We start from the raw sequence: 22734 nt of genomic DNA on the forward strand, positions 1-22734 counted from the left end.
ACATTTAATGTAACGGGAATCATAATTCTCTGGCTATATATGAAGACTTTTAACCTGACTTCGCATTCGGTAAAACCATAAAAAATAAAATAAATTCAAACATGGCATGACAGAAAATCCCCTTATATCATAACTAAACAACCATTACTCCCCCCCCCCCCCCCCAATATAGCAAATAGATTGGACAAAGCATGTTCAATTAAACACTATGACACGAGTTAAAGCCAGGGTATGTATGTTGTGCGGTGTCTTCTGTCGGCTCTGAAAGTTTCTGTAGAGATGCCACATCCCATCTGTTCAGATACATTAATTGATCACAAGCAGGCGTTTCAATATCAGCTTGTTATCAACTGCATAGCTGTGATGAAGCATTTATTATTTATTATAGATTTATTATTAAGCATTTATTATATAATAATTAACTTGCTATGAGAGTGAAAATATTTAATGTTATTGTTTAGTGTAGATAGTTCCATCTGTTGTCCATTTAAGTAGTCTGGATTTTGTGGATTGAGTGCAAAAACTTTACTGAGTGCAAAACTCTGTAAAATTAGATGGTCATTTGTTTCAATCCTTTTTGCCATATATCTTCTCTGAAAAGCAAAATAACAAATTAACAGAGTGTAAAATATTTTGTTACATTTTCTTCAGGCGCTCTGAGACAGTTTCGGGGTCCTTTTAGCGTCGCTGACGTCACCAAGCTTGCCGTGGACCTCTGCGGAAAACGTGGGAGATTTTCCTACATGGTACCACATGTTTTTTCTATTTAAAAGAACTATATAGTTTGTCAACATACGTTTTAACGTTTATATTTGTCGAGTAATTACAGTCGGCTCTTCAAGTTTATTTCGTTGTAAATATCCTTAAAAATTACAGAAGAAAACTAGCAAAATAGCCTCCGTGCTAACTGTCAATGTTAGTTTAGCAAACTACATTTGAGTAGGCTACATCGGCGGCTATGTTTTCTTTACAGTGTTTTACTGGTGCGAGTGTATCCTAGGCACGGTTTGCACTTCACATTCTGTTTTTAAACTATTACAGTCAATTTTATCATATTCTGCCCACAGAGATCTTTGTCTGAAAAAAGTTCCACGGACTATTAAGTCTGCAGGCATGGAGTACATTCAAGCACCTACCACAAGCAGCCAAGGGAATATGTAAGTGTGGTTTTGTAGGGCCTAATGTTTCACGACAGTGACCTAGAATTTATATATTGTCAAATAAGAGATCATTGAAAAGGTCGAAGCTGTCCACCATAAAAACAACCCTCCAGTTTTGTATGTAATTCCCCATTGGCCTCAGCATGTATCTAAAGGTGCCATTCAAAACGATTTTATACTTATCCTAAACTAACTCTTAAAGTTTTAATCAAACCCTGACTAGTTTAAATCAAACCTGGAAGATGTTCTTTTTGCAGTTGACACTGTTAACAGCATTTGTATGATTGTTGCTTCTCATTTCTCCAGACTTTGCTGTACATGTGGTGTACCTATTCCTCCCAACCCAGCCAACATGTGCGTAGCCTGCTTGCGTACTCAGGTGGACATCTCTGAGGGGATCCCCAAGCAAGTTACTGTTCACTTCTGCAAACAATGTGAAAGGTTTGTTCCAACCAAAGAACTAGAATATTATTTTGCTCTGTGATACTTAAGTAAAACCATTGGTTTCATGTTGAAAATTTCATGATTCCTCGATATTCTTAGGTTTCATCATCTTTTTTTGCCTCTATATAGATATTTACAGCCTCCAGCCACCTGGATGCAGTGTGCTCTGGAGTCCCGGGAACTGCTGTCCCTCTGCCTGAAAAAAATCAAGAGCTCCATGTCTAAAGTAAATGGGATTCTTACTAACTCCTACAGTTTTAGATTTTTCAATAGACCAAGGAATTATTCTCAATGTCTCTTTATGTTCTTTGATTTGGTCTGTTCTTCAGTTAAAGCGTTATTACATGCTTTAAGAAAAAAAAAGTTTTTTATATGTGTGATGCTGCAGTACAGTACACTTAAATGCAACAATGAAATTGTAGTTGAGCTGACACCCAGATTATAGGTACAGCTTCTTTAGTTTGCTTTCTGTGTGTCACACCCAACCTCTCTTCACAGGTCCGTCTCATTGAAGCTGGCTTTTTGTGGACGGAGCCACACTCTAAAAGGATTAAGATGAAAGTGACCATTCAGAAAGAGGTACGAAAGCAGGAACTGTGAGAAATCCACATGTGCACAGATGGAGGGGGGACAATGCCTAGAAATGGTTACCCTTTAGTTTATATCGTGTCCTCCAAACCCCCTGGTTAATCATAGAATTTTTTTATTTCATTGTTGCTGTTTGTCATGGATTCTTGATAACGGGGTCTCTGCAGGTGTTGAACGGCGCCATCTTACAGCAGGTGTTTGTGGTGGAGTATGTCGTCCAGTACCAGATGTGTGACGACTGTCATCGCGTGGAAGCCAAGGACTTCTGGAAAGCTGTGGTTCAAGTCAGACAGAAGGTGGGAACACTGGCTTTAAAACAGTTTGAACCTCGTTTTCATTAGTTTTGCTGTCGTGAACTCTACTCACACGAACTAACTAGTATGTATTTTTAACATTGTATTATGCATATGTTTCACATTAAGAGTAGTTCATCACCTAAAATTTTAGTAATTTTATAGAAAAGTGTAGGTTGGAAATGTGACTGCAAGAGGTTGTAAACTCTGTTTTTCATGTTAAACAACTGCACAGTATACAGTGTAGAGCATTTTTATTCATTTAACATGGTTTTGCTCTGTGTCATTTAATTATTAACGTTTATTGTATGTATTTTTGTTCCGCACTTTCCTTGCTTTGCCAGTCACTTTAGTTAAGTCTGTAACTGGAAGATATTGAATGGCTAAATGGTCAAAAACAACATGGTGTTGCGTTATTGCAGAAGAAAGTCGACCTGACTGAAGCTCACTGATTAGCAGACCCAAGACGATATTTAATTTCCCAGTAATCCATCTTTTGTCACACATTTGTAGAGGAGGTCGGTAGTGGGCTGGTATTGGACGTTTGGAGACTCTTTTTGCTGTTCTGACACAATGATCCAGGCTGCACATTAGCCCATATCTCTCACAGTATGAAGCTGTTTTTGTCAAAGAATGTGACCCAATGATATCACATGTTAGCATCTCTATAGCAACAAACATGATGACTTTCACTTTATACTGTATGTACACGACTGACTAGTGAAACATAATCTGCTATTGAATATTTTGGGCACATTTACAGTATCTTCGGTGATGGTGGTGATCTTTATAATGCAAATTCATAAAGAAATGTCTGATAACTGACACATGCTAAAATACTTTTTGCAGACTGCCCATAAAAAGACATTCTACTACCTGGAGCAGCTTATCCTCAAGCATAAGCTTCACTCGAATGCCCTCAACATCAAAGAAATGCATGGTATGTCATCGACACGCCATTAACACTTTCCTCGTATAATAGCGTAGACGTCTTTAACAGAAGTGCTCTCCTACTCTGGGCCTCTAATAAAACACAGGTTAAAGTCAGTGGTGTAGCTAATGAGGATTAGAAGCAGAATATGACGTGTTGCCTTAATTACCTTCTCCCATACCAGGCAGCAAGCCAGGCGGCATGTGTCGGTGGCACCAATCAGGCTGCACAGCTGTCCTCGCGTGGGCCTCGGAGGGGCCTGCGTTTGGCATGTAATCAGAGCTGGCATTGCAGACAAGATTCCATTTTAGAGAATCTTACAGTTACTGTTTGATACTTAGAGACTCCCTGTGACCACTCAGCAGCTCTTGTGAAGTAAAATTACAACCCAAAAGTGTGACCATAAGCACCCTTATCAGCATGGTGTCGAGGCTATATGTAGGCTGCAGCTTGTGGCATTCAGATTTTGTGGGTTCACGTTTCTATTTTTGGTAATATTATGCATTCTTAATTGAGCCGTCTGCGGAAAATGAGAGCAAAATTATTCTAAGCGAATCACAAATATGTGCGAGTATTCATGTTGCATTTATATATGTTATGAAATAGTAATGGTGTGAAGTACTCCTTTGATGACTCCATGGATGAAGGCTATTTCTCTTCTCTCTCAGAGGGGATTGATTTCTATTATGGCTTGAAGCAGCATGCTCAGAAGATGGTAGATTTCCTCCAGTGCACCGTGCCCTGCAGGTGAGCGCCGCCTCAGTCTGCACTCATAAATACAAATCATCCTCGGCGTTGCAGTGGCACAACATTGCCTTTTGAATCTTAAAGGCGTCGTACTTTCAAATGATTATCAGCCCATATGTTGTAGTTATTTTACATTCGCTACTGTGAGGAGATTCAAAGCGGGTTGTGATAAATAATTAAGAGATTTCAGATGTTTCTGAAGTTAGTGGGACTGTGCAGCACAGTGGGAGTTTGGCCTCTTTGGCCTATTTCCAGCAGTTTACAGATTGGTCTTAACTAGTTGAATAGACTAATCTATTCGCATATCTGCAATGCCTGACGTGTGCTGTTACTTTTAATCATTGTACTCCTTCCATGTCTAATAAATGATGTTTTTCTTCCCTCATCATTCAAGGTCAAAGACCTCCCAGCGCCTCATCTCTCATGACATCCATTCAAACACGTACAACTACAAGAGCACCTTTTCTGTGGAAATTGTACCCGTCTGCAAGGTACCCGGCTCACGGTTGATCATTTTTGTAGGGACTTTAATTCCATACCATGTTTTACTTTAACCCCTGCTTTCCTGGTTCTTCTGGTTACCAGGACAACGTAGTGTGCCTTTCACCTCGGCTGGCGCAGAGTCTGGGGAACATGGGGCAAGTGTGCGTGTGTGTCCGAGTGACGAGCACCATCCATCTCATTGACCCCAGGACCCTGCAGAGTGAGTGTTTCTACTCCATAACAGACTGGATGTCCTCACCGTCCCCTGTTATTAATAAAGGCTGCTTCAGCTTTTTAATTGTTTAAAGGTTAGTCTTTGCACATATGCAGTGCTGAAGGGTTTCTGTGTTTAAGCTCTTGAGATCTAAAAACAAAGATCAAAAACATTTGCCCTGGTGGCTACGGAAACATTTCTCGAATCCTTCGTCTGATCTTCGTCTGCTCGACACATGTTCAGCCATCTCATGGCAGGTCTGTTCCCACTCACGGCCCAGCACGACACCGGCTCATAAGAGTAGGCGGCAAACAGCACGTGTCTTCAGTTTGCATTCGGTTTGATGTCTGCTGCACTGAACGGGGGGCGGATTTTCAGGAAAACACGCATGATGGCAATAATTCCGAAATGTTTCCTCTGTGTCAGAAACAATCGTTCAAAATGTCACAGAAGTCTGACATTTGAAGGCAGCATATGTTTTTTGCTCAAAGAGCCTTCTGTGGGGCAGGTTTTTTCAGCCGAGTGAACACCACAAACGTGCTGCAGGAGGTAGCAACGTCCAGAATGGATTGCTTTTCTGTCGTAAATGAGCTGAATTAACAACATCAGTCACCTCTCACCAGTTGCTGAGGTGGACGGAAACACTTACTGGCGTAACCCATTCAACAGTCTGTGTAACCCGCGGCAACTGGAGGAGTTTATTGTTATGGACATCGACATCATCAGGGACCAGAAGCTGGGTGCTGGAGCGGGCATGAGGTCCAGTAGGGTGTGTATGTCAGCAAAGAGTCATGTTTCAGCATGCGAGTCAGTTTAGCCTCTGTTAAACTGGCTAGTCTGCTGTGTGTTCCAGCACACCCTGGCTGAGGTGTGGGTTCAGAAGACATCCGAGATGGACACCAGTCAACAGTATCACTGCCGTACCTTCCTGGGTCACCTGCTCAACATCGGAGACCTGGTGCTGGGGTGAGAACCAGCGCCATTACTGCATCGGTCAAATCCTTCTTCTCGTAGCTTCGCACTTAATGGCACATTTAATCTTTCTTCAACAGGTTCGACTTCGCCAACTCTAACATCAATGATGAGTATCTGAATAAGATGAACCCTCACCACATTCCAGATGTGGTAAGTATCATCTTGCAGCCATCAACGTCTATACTGACCTAGTGGCAGGAAACGCTGATTGCAGCTCCAGTCTCATTAAAAAAAATACTCCCAAAGGTGCTGATCAAGAAAGGTTACGATCGCATCAGGAGGGTGAAGCGCAGGAACTGGAAACTACAGGAAATGGCACGAGACCGTGAGGGCATGGACACAGATGATGAGAGGTAGGACTGTATGTCCAGTGAAAGAATTTGTTTCTTGCCTCTCCTAGTCAGGTGATGATGGTAATAATCTGGTATTGTCATAATAAACTATATTCTCTATCTTCTTTTTATCCAGGAAGCCATGACAAACTCTACTATGTCAAATTAATTGTTCTATGAATTGTTATTTCTTTAGACAATACCAGGACTTCCTGGAGGACCTGGAGGAGGATGAGGCTCTGAGGAAGAATATTAATATCTTCAGAGGTGAGCAGGAGGATATTTACACTCAATGATTACCACCTCTCAGAGCAGATATACGTTCCTATTGATGTGAAGCTCAGCTCTGTGTTCATATATGCGAGTGGTTTTCTGGTCTTTATGACCCCTGAGTATTTCAGAACAATGGTGGCCATGAATAGTCATGTAATGACAGACTGGTCAGAGGCAGCAAAGGAAGGCATTTCCAGATGCTTTTATGAATGCGGATGCACAGTTTTGAATAATGGCCACAGTCCCTCCAAAACTTTCAAGGGCCTCCTGTTCCAACCACCGTAGGCAAGTCAATGCTGATTTTTGGTTTTCAGATGCGTCAAAGATCCCAGTGGAGAGCGATACGGATGACGACGGCGCACCTCAGATCTCTCTGGCCGAGATGTTGGAAGAGCTCAGCCTGATGGATGCCACAGGTGGAGAGGGTGCCGACATGATGACGGACTAACTTGGTGCTCTCTGTTTACGGTGGTGACTGCAGACCTGGGTAGATGGTTAGAACTGAACCAAAAGGCAACGAAAACTGTTTATTTTTAAAAAGCGCAGTTGCGTCACACTACTGTGAAGTACCGTAACTGAGATTTTTGTGGAATTCTTTGTCCACATTGGGCTTTAAAATATTAAGTATTCTTTTCCCATTTCTTATTTACAGTTTTTTGACATGGTTAAGTGAATCTGGATTGCCATAAAATAAATATTATACACACATGCCTTTAATGCTTTCTGCTTGGGGATGTAAGAGACATTACTACATTTTACAATGAAGTCTATCCTAATTAGATATAATGACTATAAGAATTGTATCTTATAGTACATTACAATCTTAGCATTTATTTCCTAAACACAGTTTCATCATGAATAATCAAAACAACTACCGGTATTTTGGCACATTGACAGGGATTAAATGATGTAATACTCCAGATGCCCAGCAGGGGGTGCGTTGCGTTATTTAGGAAAGGGAAGTAAATTGAATGGGGACCACATGACAACTCACTGCTATGGGGAACTATTCAAACACTGACTGGCACTATTTATTTTTAATTCAGAGAGGGATATGTATACTTTGATATTGTTTGTAATAGTGTGGCTCCTTGGGAAGCAGGACCTGGTGTGGGGCACTTTAAAATCATAGCTCCCACGTATCACATTGTAGCAGGGAAACGAGAGGAGGCGAATCTGTTCTGAATATGGGGGATCTTTATTATTATTATTGTTTTTGTTTACTATCTGCTCAATACAGTCTGGACTGGCTCGCCGCCTGCCCTTTGGCACAGCCTGACTCCTTGTGATCTGAAGGCCTTGGGGCTGCAACATCTACCCACTATTATATTTTTTGTATGCGTTTCCATGCTGGATTCCAGTAAAGATGGGTCCCGGTTGAAACAATCCTGAACATTACAAGTAGCACGCGTCCTTGAAATTGCATCCATGCGTAAACGTGGCGCTGCCCATGTTTACACGTCATTAACAAAGAGCTGGAAACAAACGTGCAGGAGGTTAGCCACATCTGTGTGGTCAGAATATAAAAGGTAAGGTGTCGTAAGTGAGTTTGAGTTTATTTAAAATAGGGACACCACACATTAATGAACACATACATGCACTAATATCAAAGCAACAGTAACAAGGGAAAGTCTGTCCTCAAAACCACAATAGGACAGAAAATAGGGAAGGAAAAACAAGAACAGTTAAATATATATAAGCAAAAATATTAATGAGGAAGAGGGAGTAGTTGCAATAATAGTAAGACAGTGACATGCATGTATGTAAGTACTCTTTAGAAACTGTAGATGGTACCCCAACAGCTAGCATGAAACAAATTACAGGGTTAGGCACTGTTGTGGCAACAGCATTGTTCTTTCAATAACCAAGCTTTAAGATGTTTGGTAAAAGGGGCCAGAGAGTTCACTATTGTATTTGTTATCGAATTCCTGGTATAGGATGCATGAACAGAGAAGGAGGCTTGACTAAAGGCACTCTAAAGGGAACTACTCTCTAGAACCAGCTCCTGTTGAGCTGTTTGTGTTTTTTCCCACAAATTCTTGCAATGGAGATGGAAGATTCTGTAAATCTAGATGGCGTCGGTCTATTTAACAGTGTTTTCCCAGTTTAAGCGCTCATGTTTTTTTAATATCTGACAGTGATGGTACATTTTTGTTTTTTTATCGAGCACTTTTGGAGCGTGTTTAAAAACCATGTAGTGTCATCTTACAGTCCGATGCCCAACTTGTTACGCAATAGGACATCTATGACAGGATCATAGTTTCAAAATACAATTTTGCTGACTTGAGAGTTAGATTGTTTCCAGTTGGACAAGTTAAACTTAATTGTATTTAGTGTTTTTTGTCTGTCGTTTAAAGAGTCTAGTCAAGAGTGATTCCCAAGTATTTTAACACTTGTACCACCTCCATTGTATTTTCTTGTATAAAAACTCGCACCTTCCTCCAGAAGCGCAGTCATGGTTCATAACCTACCGCCGCTCCTCGCATCCTGCGCTCTTACAACAATCTCAACACTTTATTACCGATTCAAAATCTAGGAAATTACATTTTTATATAAACACAGTTGCTGTACACTAAAACGCTGTGGCGAAAAGGAGCACAAAATCATGATTGTGAAGAAATCCCGTCCGAACACTGAGGAAGCTTTGACATTTGGTGCAAAAACTGTTACGTTAACAGGATTTTCTGCAAAATATTTTGGAAACTGTTTTTTTTGTTTGAGGTTTAAGTTGATGGGTACCGCCTAAAAACCCCGTCGTGTCTGTAAAATGCCTCTCTGTCAGCTGCTGGACATCTTTAAGATGCTGCTGTCACGGACCGAAGAAAGTTTAAATAGCTTCAGAGCAGAGGAATTCACCGCGCAGAGGACCCAGAACAGCAAACAGCTCACAGGCTGCTTTTACCACCTTCAATGCATCTCCCCCGTCTCCCCCGTCGCCTGCGTCAGCATTCCGCGCAGCACCCAGCCGCCGCTGGCTGGTGCGCCACAGCCGCTGACCTCCCCACCTGCACCATCTCCGCGCCAGGTGAGTTGCGAGTGTAAGCACGAGTGGTGGGTGTGTTCACACACACTATGACCTACAACTCCGAGGCTAGTAAAAAACTAGTGAGGCAGCTTTTCGCCTGCTCAGAGCAGCAGGGCGCAGGCTGAGGTCTGGAGCTCGTCCTGTCACTGCAAAGGTGAGTCAAAAATGGTTTTAGTTTAGACTGGAAGCAGAGTGTATACTGGTGCGTTTTCTTTAATATTTAATGTTTAGTGTGAGAAGTTTCATCCTGCTTCTTGTGCAGCAGCTTATCGCCTGTAAATAGTGAATATTTCCCCACTGGTTATTTAGATTTAGTCTTAAGTTGTTGGCTGACAGCTGTTATTATCATTTAATAATGCAATCATCATATAAATATAACATTTTATTTGAGATGATTTTTTGTATAATTTCACTATTTCAAATTTTAAAAAGTTTTAAAAATTTTAAATAGAATAATTAAATACATTTTAAAAATAAAAAAAATGGGGAAAAAAAGCTTTTTGTCATTTGTTGCTGAAGTACATTCTAGAACCTCAGGTGAGTGCACCTGCACATGTCGCACACCTGTTGGCTCCACCCCCAGCTCTGTTGAAGCCTGCGGCTATGTAAAGAGACACATCATGATGTTGGCGAGAAGAAAATAAAAGCTCCCCGGTCTGCAGACAATAGTGAGCGGAGATCTGTCCGTTTCGCCCTGTGGGGGCTGAAAACACACTTGTTATGGTCGTTAGTCAGTGGTAAGAGTCTCGAGTAGGGAGCTGAGGGTGGGGGGAGATAATTAACCACCCCGGAGCATTTGCACTGTTTCATACCCACGTGGGAGTAACGGGTGACGCTTCTGTACACACACTCAACTCCCATCAGGCCTGTTCGATCGGCCCCCTTTGGGGCACCGGGCAGGTGGAGCCCTCACAATTTGGTTTCACATCTCATTAAGAGACAAAGGCTTTTTTTTTTTTCAGTTTTAATTTAAATTTTCCACTGGGTTCACTGATGACTCCAGGGTAATTGGTAACATTAGGAAGAGCAAAACCACACAGGGAGGATCAGTTTTTTTTAGATTGCTCAATAAACAGAAAAAGTGTTGCGTATTTATAATAATCGAATGAATTTATTGGGATGAGTCCTAAACTTTCTCCTCTATTTTTGTCCTCTCCAGGCACCCGTGGTTTTCACAGCGTCTCTGGCTTTAGTCCAGGTTGCAAGATGAGCTTTAAAAGCTTGAGGGAGTACCTGGCCTGGCTTTACTACCAGTACCTGCTCATCACTGGCATCTACGTGCTGGAGCCCTGGGAGAAGTCCATATTCAACTCAGTCCTCTTCTCTGCCATCGCCATGGTGATCTACACCTCCTACGTCTTTGTGCCCATACACCTGTATCTGGCGCTGGAGTTTTTCTCTGGCATCTTTGGCGACCAGCCCAAGAGCACCATGGCGCTCATGAACTAAGGTAGCAGAAGCTGGAGAGGATGTGAAGCTTCCTTCCCAAAATCAAAAATAATATTAATAATAATAAATCAACTTGTTTCTGAGTTGTTGAAGCTGTGCCTCTACGCCCTGATCAGCCATCAATCACTCCCTCTAACCAAGACTGGAAACGTAAAGAGCATCATGGAGCCTTAGTAACTTCTTTACATCCCTCTGGTCCCCAACCCTCGGTGTTGAACACATGCCACCTCCCATTCCTCACTGTGAAATGCTGCTGCTCCTCCTGAGCTTTGTTTCTCCAACCACACGACCTGTGTGATTGCAACGATTTCCTGGTTTTGCATGATGGGGTCGTGTGCGGGTGACGCATTTGCATGCTCGTCTCACTACCAGACCTTTTTACCTGGCGGTCCACCAAAACCTCCAAAACCTGGTGTGGATTTGAATGTGGAAGCTGTTATCGCGCAGCTGCAGAGGAGCCGTGCGGGCTGCTGCGGCGCGTGTCCGTGATTAGGTTTTATTAGAGAAAAGTGAATAATTGACTGGAGATTTTGTCTCACAGTTCTGATTTTCGGTGCCCAGTTGAGCAAAGTTCAGCAGAGCCTGACGTTCTCCGATTCATGGGTCAGATACCGTAAAAGCCAACGGTGCAGCTATGTTCCCAGACCTCTATCTCCTGGTTTCTGAGGGGTTGGTATGTCTGCGAGGTGTGTGCCGCACTGAGCATGAACAAATATTGATATAACACTCCTTTAGGTTCCAGGTTTGGTTTTGCTGAACTTAATCGACGTGTTTTAAACTCAAAGTATCGACTCGACACCAGAGAAATGTGGATAAATGAGCCCAAATCAGAATGTGGTAGCTGTGACGAGCATCGCAGATGGTAATCACCCCAGCTCATTACTGTTTCTATGGATTGCCTTTATTTATATGGAGTTTTATATTTATATACACAGGTAAATGCTTGGCTGGTTACAATGTCAATTACCAAACCCCTTTGAGTACATAAGTGCATTTTTATCCACACAAATGTCCTTTTATATTGTTTCCAGTTCATTTCAGGTTTGTCCCAGATGTTTCCTGCAACTGTGCTTCATTTCATACATGATTGATCTTATATTTATACACAATGGCATCGCTGAAATATTAATAAAAATAAAGATGTGGAGATCCTCTGACAGATTTCTCGTCTGGATCTGATTTTGAGCGCACGTCTCCTCCGCCACAAAGAGCTCTTTACTCTGAAACAGGAGATTGGTGGAAGACAAAAGGTCACAGGGTGCCGCGCTTTCTCAACACAAAGAGACTGTAAAGTGAAAATAACAAAAAGAACAAAACAAAAAAAAATACAAGAGGCAGAGCCACCAAACCGGTTCTGCTCCGGCAGTGCAGGAATGAGCATCCTGCTGCTCTGGTCATCCAGCCGCAGACTAAAGCTCCGAACTGACGCTGCCACACAGCATCAAGCCCACTTTGTACCTTATGTGAACTTTTCCCGAGACGTCCAGGTGACGTCGTCGGCGAGCAGCATGTGCAGCTTCAGCGGTGGAAAGAATGGAGGGATAACGTATGTTTACGGTTGTAACTGGACACCTCCAGCTTTTTTTCCACCTGTGGGAACACAATATCTGCAACACCCTCATTCTCCACCTGCACATTTAAGCTTTCTGCAAGACTCTGGAGCCCCCCCCCCCCCCCACCTCTTTTGTTTACACTGAACATGCTGAATGTAAACACACAGGAGGGGGGGGCAGAGGTTATCTCCTGAACGACATGGAGCAAACAAAGCTATCTGCTGACAGAGCTTTGGATCTGTTGCGTTTACATGCAGGTAAAGATGGGGTGGGAAGGTGGTGGTAGTGTTGTTGGGGGGTGCTCCTAGCAACTGACAGCCTCTCACGCAGCGACAGTGGCACAGAGCATAAACACTGTATTGGGTTTCATTTTACAAGGAAACCCCAGAAAGTATTTAAATATTGAAATGATTGCCAGCTTCTGTTCCATAAATCTGTGCCAGCCTTCTTCCAGTTTAGGGTCTTACAGGCAGCCGCACCATTACAGCGATTCATGCTGCTATAACAGACGTACAGTACTTAACCTGGTACTGAAAATGAATTTAACCTCTGGTGAACTGATACTAGTGTTTATTGACCAGATTTGCATGTCGTCTGACAAATAAAGAACATCATTTTGACCTTGTCGTCCCTGAGCTCATTGATCCTTCCTGGATTCTTTGGATTCTCTGGAGTGACGTATATTCCCCTATCTGGTGTTTTATTGTTGTGGCAGACCAGAGTATAGTCTGAAAACAGTCATAAATAATTCATATGTTCCAGTTTTGAGGTGATCAGCTGGTTAACAACTTCTTTTCCATGAATTGTTCATTGTGGATTTCAGTAGGAATAGTTCAGATACCTGCCTAATCTGGATGCTGTAAAGTTGTTATCAGTTGCTTTTGACCGCTTTTGAGCCACCTCTCTTAAATCCTGCTATCATAATGTATTATTGTCTTGAATAACTGGCTTGTTTTGAGGGAACGGTGTTTGCACTGTTGGGTGTGTTTGTGTGGGTGAGTGTGTCTGTGTTTGCATGGCTGTTGAACAGTGTTTTGGGTGGGGGCCTGGTCAAACATGCCCCAAATATAATTTCCAAAAAGCCTCTTTCACGTCATTTTTAATGGGTTTAAACTAAAAGAAAAGTGGGTTAATTTGAGAGTGTTCAAAGACAGATCTCAAAAGAAATTCACACAGAAGTTACATCTTTTAAAGTTGCTGATCATTTGTCAAGAAAGAGGAACATCCCTGAGATAAGGAAGGACTCATTATCAAAGTCCACAGTAGAGAGGTGCCTCCTTGAATGTAAATACGGAAAATTTACAAGATACGAACAACATTCAAGATAAGATCAGATGGGAGGGGGTCTGAAAATGATTAAAAGAAACTTTTAGGCAGATAAAACTGGGATGATGGATGGAAAAAAGCACCTCACTTTCCTCTTCCATCAGCAGTACGTGATCCAAATCAAACCACATTAGGTGTTGAGTGTGCTAAAGTTCAAACTTGAATATTCAGCAAAGGCTTCAAAACAGACAGACTGACACTTCAAGGGACAGATGGACAACCCTGACAATGAGTGGTGGCCATCCGTGGATGGAAACTCACATGTTTCTGTCCTGGATATGGATTTACCCTGAAACTACTTTCGTTCCAAAGAACGCCCATGGTGTATTTATGTCACAGTTGTTCTGTGAAATTTATGTTGAGTGTACAAGGAAGCCAGTCTTTATTGATCAAAACTGTAGAAATTTACCCCATGACACTCCTGCCAGATTCTCACCTGCAGTATTTCCCGTTTATGAATCAGGTGTTCCTCCCGGAGGCCTTGAAACTGTATATTTAGTCAAACACTCGCATTGTTACGAGTGCATTTTTAAGTACATTTTTGATTTGCTATTAATAAAACACTATCTTCTAATCTTATAATAATATCTTGGTATGAGGGTGAATATTTCGACGCAAACTAAAATGCAAAATTGCAAACTTCAGTCATTTATGGCACGATTCTTCCATAAATATTGCACATCAGTGCCACCGGGTGGTCAAACTAAAAAATACACCATAACGTGTTTATTTATTTCTTTTTAATCTCTTGATTTACAAAAACAAAACAAAACAAAACAAAAAACTTTTGAACCAACAGTTTCCATTCACTTAACTTGATCAAAATGTGACCGACATGATGAAGGTAGATGCACTCATTATAGAACCCATATTTATACGAATGTTATAATTCATTGTTATATAATATAGTATCCTGAATCCCACATCCTGTGTGGGCTGATCCTGTTTGCAGGAGGCTATCACAGACTTTTTTTCTTATCTATTTTTTCCCATTCAGTCAGCAAACTGGAATAACAGACACCTGTGTGCACGGTAAACATATCAACAGTTCTTCCAAGCATTTTTCCAGTACGACCAGAAAAAACCATATTGTCATGACAACTTAAAGAAATATCACTAATAAATGAAATACAAAACTTATTCATCTCTAGGGGCCTTTTGTAATCACTTTTAGTCTATGATAGTTGTGTTATTTGTGGTGCAATGACCTGGAGGGATTGGCCATACAAGCTGAAGGTGTGTTTTCAGCATTCAAAGGTATAGTTTGCCACGATTGGTAAAAGCAACAAGAAAGAAGTAGTGCCAACAGGAATTATACGCAGGCATGGACAGATCATACAAACATCACATGGAAATCCTTGTTGCGAGGTGATTGTCAGAACCACTGTTCTGAAAAATCCCTCCTGTCTCCCTCCACACAGGAGGGGAATTGCACTGCAGCTCCTGCCAGGCAGCAGATTCCAGACTGGAGTTGACAGGAGAGTGGACATCTGACACTAAGTGGCGGAGGGGGGCCCTACATGAAACATGACCAGATTAATTCCCACATATAATCCAATACTTGTGAGCACCACGGGGGAACAGTTACACAGTAATTAGTTGTTTGTGGTTAAACACGCCTGTGTTATTACATCACTCTCAAACATTTGCCGCTTTAACAAGGCGAAACGGGTGAATGTAAAGCGACGCGTCTCCATCCCTGCTCGTCATCTGAGGTCCTCTCTTTGCTTGGCTGCACCTGCTGAGTAAATTAAGTTTTCCTTTTCCTCCCCTCTGCAGTCCTTGATTTGGATGGGGCCTGTGGGGGGTGGGTCACTGCCGGTGGTAAATAAATGGACGGGTGAGAGGCGCCTTGGTCCTCGGTGACCAGCTGGCAGCTGTAAGTTGACCAAGCTGTTGTGTGTGTGGTCTGAATGGAGCGAGACGATGGGGCTGGGCGTAGAGAACCCCTCCCTAGCTCGGTGTCTTACATTTAAATGACACTCTACCTGATGGAAGAAGATCAGTTCAAAGGGGATGAGAAGAAAAATGTGCGTTACCAAACAATGTTTGACACAGTCCTCTCCCCCGTCCCTCTTTCCCAGCTTTCATTTCACTTCCTGCTCACTTGTAGCCCGCCATCGATCCCTCTGAGGCCATGAAGTCTTTCACAACTGAAGCATGACCACTGCTCAAGCCTTCATTGTCACTGGCAAGTTGAGAGGAGCAACTAGACGGCCACCAGAAAATCACTTTTCTACAAAAAAAAAATCCAACGTTATCTTGTTACAACTCAAGAATGAATCATTGTTGGGCTGCGAATGGCGGGGAGCAGAAAGTTGGTCCTGCACACTGCAGTTGCTGGTGAGGCAGATTGGTTCCTTTGACAAACAGCTCAGGTTTAGTAACTGCTGAGCGAGGAGATTATCAGTGCGCCGAGGACTGAACCTCTCTCGCCGACCTCCCCGCGCAGTGGTTCAATTCGCAGTTCAAGGAGTCGTGTGAGTCTTGGAGATCTGGTGGTTTGTGTCTTTTATAAAACTACAAAAACTTTTTTTTCTCAAACTACATAAAAATAATTGACCTGTATGGAAACCAAAAGCTTGAGAAAAAGCTGTCGTTGTGCTCGTTGGCCTCAATCACAGAACCCTCTTTGCTTGGCTTTGTCCATACTGGGAGCCCGGGTAGCACGCTAGCTGTTGGAGTAATGCCTCCCATATCGGGTGACCCAATGCCCCACGGCCTTTGCTCCTCGCCTACCTTGCAGTGGGGGAGTGCTCCTCACGGTTGCTGTATCCCGTGTCACAAAAGCACCTTTCTACACAACAGAGGTACAGAAAAATGGTCCGTGCCCAGCGGTTCCCGTTGGGTTGGCTGCGGCTCCGTCATAGTTGAATTTCAGACCACCCCCAGCGCTTCCAGCAAACATCCTTATTGGTGGAGATGTTGTTTCCCCGAGGCTGTCTGAGATATCAGAGACCCGGAGCTCCTGGCGCTGCCTCCAAGAGACCGCTAGAGAGGATAAATGACCATACCACGTATGCATACCTGGGTAAGTCCAAAGGATTGTTTTTACTCATCCTATACTGGATATTTTATCAATAGGCAGTAACTTGAAAACATTTAAATAAGTTGAGAAGCATTCCGGACTTAAACATTCTTCATTAATCACAAAGTTGCAGATATTTATTGCATTTTTCAGCTTGAACTTGAGTTTTGAAATGTCAAAATTGCAGACTCATCATATTTGTGTGATATCAAAATGTGTAGTGTGGAGGACGTGGCTAGTGTAGCGTCGCTGTTATTTATCCCTATTACCTGTCAAAATGCACATAAAAACTATGGCGCCTTTGTTCCCAGATCCCAGTGAACCATGAGGAACACCCGTCAGTTGATACTTGTGGTTGTTGCCGTGGTTGCACTCAACACTGGGCACTGCGTTGAAGCCAAGACCACGCAGAAGCCAAAGTACCAGTACACCAAAAAACCCGTCCCACAGGTCACCGTGCAGAGCCCTCTGACCACCAGCGCGGGCAAGACTCACAAGCTAGTGCCGACTGCCAAATCGGTGCAACCTCATCCTCCTCCAGCCACCGAGAAACCCACGTACGCAAGTCACCGCTTTCAGAATGACTACCAGCCGAGCACCGAAGCCCCTGGTGGTGGCCTAGAGAACTACACACTGGATTATAATGAGTGTTACTTTAACTTCTGCGAGTGCTGTCCACCTGAGAGGGGCCCAAGGGGGCCAAAGGGAGACAGGGGCTTGGAAGGTACGACACAACCAAATAACCCCTGCTGATATAAATACTGTTGGCCCATTGGATCAGTGAGGTTATATATGTTATTGTGTGTTCAGGGCCACCAGGGGAAAGAGGGCCTAGTGGGCCTGCTGGATTACCAGGACCGACCGGAATGAGCGGACCCCTTGGGTTAAAAGGAGACAAAGGTATATATAATATAGTTGAATGTATGCAGATTAAATGTGTGTTATCACATATCGGATGAAGTTATAATGCAACACAAACACATCACTAGAATATATTTTTAAAGGTCTGTAAATGGCCTTGTACACAACTCTGACTATAGAAATTAAACCCAGGCAGGTGATGCGAGGTCATGACAGCCACTTTATCGTGTTCACCAGAGGATTTCTCCACATGAGGGTTTTTTTTTAAAGAGCACTGTCCTCTGGATTTTATATGCCAGGCATCCACTGGTATAAATAGAAGCTCTTGGGTTTCTTCCTGTTTCCATCTGTGTGACATCTTGTTTAGAACCAATTTCTCTCTTTTCTCTCTCCTGCTGTATTCTCAATAGACCGCTGTTTGTATAAGACAATCAAAAACATTTACATAGGTTTTGCTTTGAATCCTAGGAAGCGAAACGCTTATGTGGAAATGTTGGATTAGGGCAGGTCGGCCTTGTTTGCTCAGGCTGTGTTGATGTGAGATGTCACACGAGCCGGTTGTGTACTATAACTTCACATCTTGTGATCTGTCTTAGCCAAATTACTAAAATGAAAACCATTCAGAAAATCTAAGGTGCCTTTGTGTCACATTCAAATACATTTAATTTAAGGAAAAAATGAAAACATAGCAGACCCTGAGCTAATGTTAAGTGGACTTTATAATCTGAATTTGGTCTTTAACTCGCATCTAAACACATGTCTTTGAATGAAACACTGGCAAAATGGAGCATGTAAAATTACCCTGAAGTCCATGCCTTTGTTACTTTCATTTGCCCAATCAGCCATCAGCAGCAGTGCCTCAGAGCCTGGTTCTCCTCCAGGTTTCCTCCTGTTAAAGTCTATCCTTGTCATTCTTACTTCCGCAGGCTCTGGGTTTCTGCAATATACAGTAATCTAATAAGATGCCAAAATATTCCAGGTCATGGTGAAGTTATCATTAAGTGTATATTTCTTTATATATTTTTTGAAGAATGCTGCATTATTTCTTTAGGGGAAAGAGGTGAGAGGGGAGGCAGTGGTTCTGCTGGACAAACAGGATTGCCTGGAAAACCTGGAGAAAAAGGTACCAGATAGACAGCTCGGATACACTTAACATTGCTGCTGGATACAACATGTCTGACACAGCTTTGTTCAACTCGCAGGGGATGCTGGTTCCAAAGGTGAGAAAGGTGTAATGGGGTTGCAAGGTCTCCAAGGTGATAACGGGGAAAAAGGGGAACCTGGCCAAAATGGAACTACTGGTGAGAAAGGAGAACCAGGAAAAGAGGGTCCGGTTGGACCCCCTGTGATGGGCCCCAAGGGTGAAAAGGGAGACAAAGGGGAGTGTAGTACATTTGGAGAAAGAGGGCAGAAAGGTGAGCAAGGAGATCCTGGTCCTCCTGGTATCCCTGGAGCGATGGGGATTCCAGGATTAAATGGAAAACATGGCTCACCAGGTCCAGGAGGTGTCCGTGGGGATCCGGGTCCTGCTGGACAAAGAGGGGAACCAGGGGTTAGAGGAGCCGAAGGACTGCAGGGTGTAAGAGGGTTATTCGGGCCAAAAGGGGATAGAGGTTACCCAGGGAAGAAAGGTGAGCGTGGATTCCGTGGACTGAAAGGAGCGAAAGGTGCGCAGATCACCCAGAAACGTTCAGCCTTCAGCGTCGGTATTTCTCCCCGAAAGTCCTTCCCGCCGTCGGGCTTCCCAATTCGGTTTGACAAAATATTCTACAACGAAGAGAATCACTACAATTTCACTTCCAACAGCTTCATGTGCGTTCACGCCGGGGTTTACGTCTTCTCCTTCCACATCACCGTCCGCAATCAGCCGCTCCGAGCCACGCTGGTGGTGAACGGGTCCCGAAAGGTGAGGACGCGGGACTCTCTGTATGGTCAGGACATCGACCAGGCATCCACCCTGGTGGTGCTGCGGCTGGTCGTGGGGGACCAGGTGTGGTTGGAGACGTTCAGAGACTGGAACGGAGTGTATGCCAGCAGCGAGGACGACAGCATCTTCTCTGGATTCCTGCTGTACTCCGAGGAAGCCTGATGGGTTACTGAAACATTCCGTGTCTCCTGAACTGTTTCCATGTGATTATATCTGTAAAAAGGTTATTATTTCCATGTATGTGGCTGCCCCGTCTCCTCTTCTCCTCCTCCTTTACCGGGCCACCCATCAACAGGAGGGTCCCCTCAGCCTGGTCCTGCTCAAGGTTTGTTCCTATTAAAAAGATGTTTTTCTCTCCACTGTTGCTTGTTGTGGGGGTCAGACTCTGGATTCCCATCAAGCACCTACATCCCAATATTGATTGGTGAAGGTGAAGTGAACTGCTCCTAAGCTTAGATACAGTATATGAATGTATATTTGTATATATCTTAAAATGTAGAAAACTAAGGAATAAACATGTATCGGTGAAACAAATTGGTATTTTATGCATTTCCTGTTTTTTCTTACACTTTCTTACACTTGTATACCATATTTAATGTCTTTTTCCCTCAACATTGTATGAATGCTCTTTCCCCCATTTTATCTCTAATTTACCATCACAAATCACGTGTATTAGATTTCTACTTTCAGTGCAAACTATATCTTAGACATTTTGTTTGCTGTAAACCCACCATTGACATTTTGATACCAACATTTCTAATATCCTGTACAATCGGGATAATAAAAAAATAATAAAATCCAGTACGGCTGATTATTTGTGGAATGCTTTATTTGCTTTATCTGCAGTTTATACATTGCAGCTTAAAATAAAGGTGACACTAAATAAAGGTCACATAAAGCCCAGGTCACACTGAATGAATGTTGGGTAAGAACGTGGTCTCCTGGTTTAGTGGTCTGAGGCGTATGCTATCATCTTAGGGTGAGTCGTCGTCTGTAAAGTCACCGGATTCTCCGGACATGTCGCCAGAGGCTTCGGGGATGTTGATGGTTTGTGGGGCGGCGGTGGTTTGGTTGAGAGACTGGACTTCGGGGGGCAGAGTGCTGGCCTCTGTTGGTTCTACAGACCGCTGGGTGGCCACATCATGAGGATGAACTAAGACAGGGGTCACAGGGACTTTCTGAAGAGGGGCCCGGGTTGGCGGGATTGGGATTAAAGCTGGAGGTTGTGGTGTCCACGGTCTGGGGGCAATAAATGAAGGCTTCTGTACCCGCGGTCCTATTGGGTCAGAGACATTTCAGCCTTCAGAGTGTTTGTAACTGCTCTGCAACATTCGACATGATTAAAAGTTTAAATCTCAATGCACCGTAGAGGCTCTAAATACCTGGCACTTGTCCAAAGCCTTTGTGCTCACTCCACCGGACGAGGTTCAACTCAGGAACCCTGACCTTGCAGCTGTACAGGCCCGGCCTCTGATTGACTGACAACCGGTTCTCAGATGTTGCTGGTCCCAGGACTTTATCGTTCTTGTAGAAATAAAAGTGCACCGGAGGGGCGGGAGCAGGAAGGTTGTATTCGTGGTGGCAAATGAGCTTCATCCTGTTGGGAATCTGGTTATTGTTGACATCGATCTCCAGAACTGGTTTGGTCAGAATCTCTGTGAGAAAAGAACATAGTTTTTTGACCGGTTGAAATTGGATGTTAGTATTGGGGGGACAAGAAACTCACCTACAACCCTCCCTAGAGTCTCAACTGACATTACAGAGTGTGTCAGCCCGCGTACATCCCAGGAGGCCCTGCAGGAGTACATCCCTTGGTCTTCAGTGGTCAGGTTGGACAGGATAAACTGTGGGTCTTTGCCTCGTTCTCTCATAACCTCCACTCCATCTCTGTATAAAATCACCTCAGTATGTGGATGTTTCCCTCGGACAAGACAGGTGACCTCCAGGGTGTGTCCCACGAGGGCAGGCTGAGGCGTCACACGGGTGAGCGCCCAACCTCCTGAACAAAGGGGAAGGAGAGAGTTAGCATCCTTTGAAGTCAAAGTTTAGCTGAAACACTGGCTTTCAACTCCTGCTTCAATGAAGCTGGCGGATCTTGACGTGATGGTTTTACTGTTATTGCCTCTGGAATCATGACAAATACTTGTAGACGCCATCTTTTGTGTCCACACCCAGACTATCTACCCGAGTCATTTTCTTTTGCCCAGAGCTTGCTAGAATTTAAGTTGTAGCTCTTTGACTAAATCACAATGTTCTCTGGGACGTTTAGTTTGCTGCCTCCATTTTCTTCTAACGCTACAATCCTTCCAGGAGCTGCAACAACGGAGGCATCCTGGCAGCATGATGGTGCCACCACCATTCTCAGCCTGAGTCTGATGCTGGAAAACCTCTCATTCAAGTGACCCCAGGTGGAGATTTAGAGCATAATGGGATGGAGCCAATGGGTACTTACCATCTACAAAGATCTCCACAGGCAGACTTTGGTTGGTGTGTAGCTGTCCCACCGCTGTGTCTCTCACTCCCTGGCAGTAAAATTTCCCACTGTCGATAATTCGGGCTCTCCATATAATTAATTCATTTCCGTGCTGCTGAAGCTCCTCAGATCCCTTAAACCACAGGTAACGCCAGGTGGATTGGTAGGGATCAGGTATGTTGCATTTGAGCTTCACATCATCCCCTGAGAAGATCCTGGAATGTCCCGACACTATCTCCAGCACGGCTCTGAACTGGGCCCCCAAGGGTGCTTCGGGGAAGAGGGAGGACTCGATCAGCAGGTCAAAGATGGATTTTAAAGCATCTAGATCAACATTGTTCTGTATGTTAGAGGTTATTTTAAATACATACCCCGGGGTTCTGCTAGCTGTGGAAGTGTTGACAGAGCTGAAAACATTCAGACAAAAACATGAAAAAAAACCCCAGTAAATTTTGTAAATCTACCAGTGAAAATACTCACCCAAGAGGAAAACAACCACCTCCATCTTTCTTTGTTCCCTTAATGACAAACTGAGACTAGCAGAGTTTTTACTTCTAATAGAGGGAAGTGAAAATGTTTTTTTATTTGGTTTTTCCAACTAGGGCACATCAGAGAGGATATCCCTTTTTTCTGAAAATAACTATCACATACC

At 43.4% G+C, this 22734-nt stretch overlaps 4 protein-coding genes across 5 annotated transcripts; 3 read left to right on the forward strand and 1 right to left on the reverse strand.

The window, feature by feature from the left end:
* The first annotated feature begins 631 nt into the window (after window positions 1-631).
* On the forward strand, window positions 632-7148 carry nmd3 (NMD3 ribosome export adaptor). The gene is made up of 16 exons (XM_003968349.3): window positions 632-746; window positions 1068-1157; window positions 1467-1601; window positions 1734-1830; window positions 2103-2183; window positions 2360-2488; window positions 3335-3425; window positions 4085-4163; window positions 4558-4654; window positions 4749-4866; window positions 5484-5629; window positions 5714-5826; window positions 5913-5985; window positions 6082-6188; window positions 6364-6434; window positions 6755-7148. Exons 2-16 carry the CDS (start codon window positions 1114-1116, stop codon window positions 6886-6888), a joined length of 1515 nt encoding a protein of 504 aa, XP_003968398.1. The 5' UTR covers window positions 632-746; window positions 1068-1113; the 3' UTR covers window positions 6889-7148.
* A 130-nt stretch (window positions 7149-7278) lies between these two features.
* On the forward strand, window positions 7279-12071 carry sptssb (serine palmitoyltransferase, small subunit B). Of its 2 annotated transcripts, none has more exons than XM_029843925.1 (2): window positions 7279-9465; window positions 10625-12071. In XM_029843925.1, the coding sequence occupies exons 1-2, from the start codon at window positions 9351-9353 to the stop codon at window positions 10912-10914; spliced, it is 405 nt and encodes a 134-aa protein (XP_029699785.1). In that variant the 5' UTR covers window positions 7279-9350; the 3' UTR covers window positions 10915-12071. The 2 variants fall into 2 exon arrangements, with proteins under 2 accessions (XP_029699785.1, XP_011606649.1); XM_011608347.2 differs by lacking the exon at window positions 7279-9465 and adding an exon at window positions 9510-9619.
* Window positions 12072-16517: 4446 nt separating this feature from the next.
* On the forward strand, window positions 16518-19912 carry otol1b (otolin 1b). The gene is made up of 5 exons (XM_003968399.2): window positions 16518-16824; window positions 17133-17545; window positions 17632-17721; window positions 18734-18805; window positions 18885-19912. The coding sequence occupies exons 2-5, from the start codon at window positions 17146-17148 to the stop codon at window positions 19769-19771; spliced, it is 1449 nt and encodes a 482-aa protein (XP_003968448.2). The 5' UTR covers window positions 16518-16824; window positions 17133-17145; the 3' UTR covers window positions 19772-19912.
* Window positions 19913-20420: 508 nt separating this feature from the next.
* On the reverse strand, window positions 20421-22683 carry LOC101062846 (Fc receptor-like protein 5). The gene is made up of 6 exons (XM_011608346.2): window positions 22563-22683; window positions 22454-22489; window positions 22062-22352; window positions 21336-21608; window positions 20992-21264; window positions 20421-20885 (listed from the first exon to the last, which is right to left on the reverse strand). The coding sequence occupies exons 1-6, from the start codon at window positions 22585-22587 to the stop codon at window positions 20584-20586; spliced, it is 1200 nt and encodes a 399-aa protein (XP_011606648.1). The 5' UTR covers window positions 22588-22683; the 3' UTR covers window positions 20421-20583.
* Window positions 22684-22734: the final 51 nt, after the last annotated feature.

The sequence above is a fragment of the Takifugu rubripes genome, chromosome 11, assembly GCF_901000725.2.
Source record: "Takifugu rubripes chromosome 11, fTakRub1.2, whole genome shotgun sequence".
NCBI classification, from domain to species: Eukaryota; Metazoa; Chordata; class Actinopteri; order Tetraodontiformes; family Tetraodontidae; genus Takifugu; species Takifugu rubripes.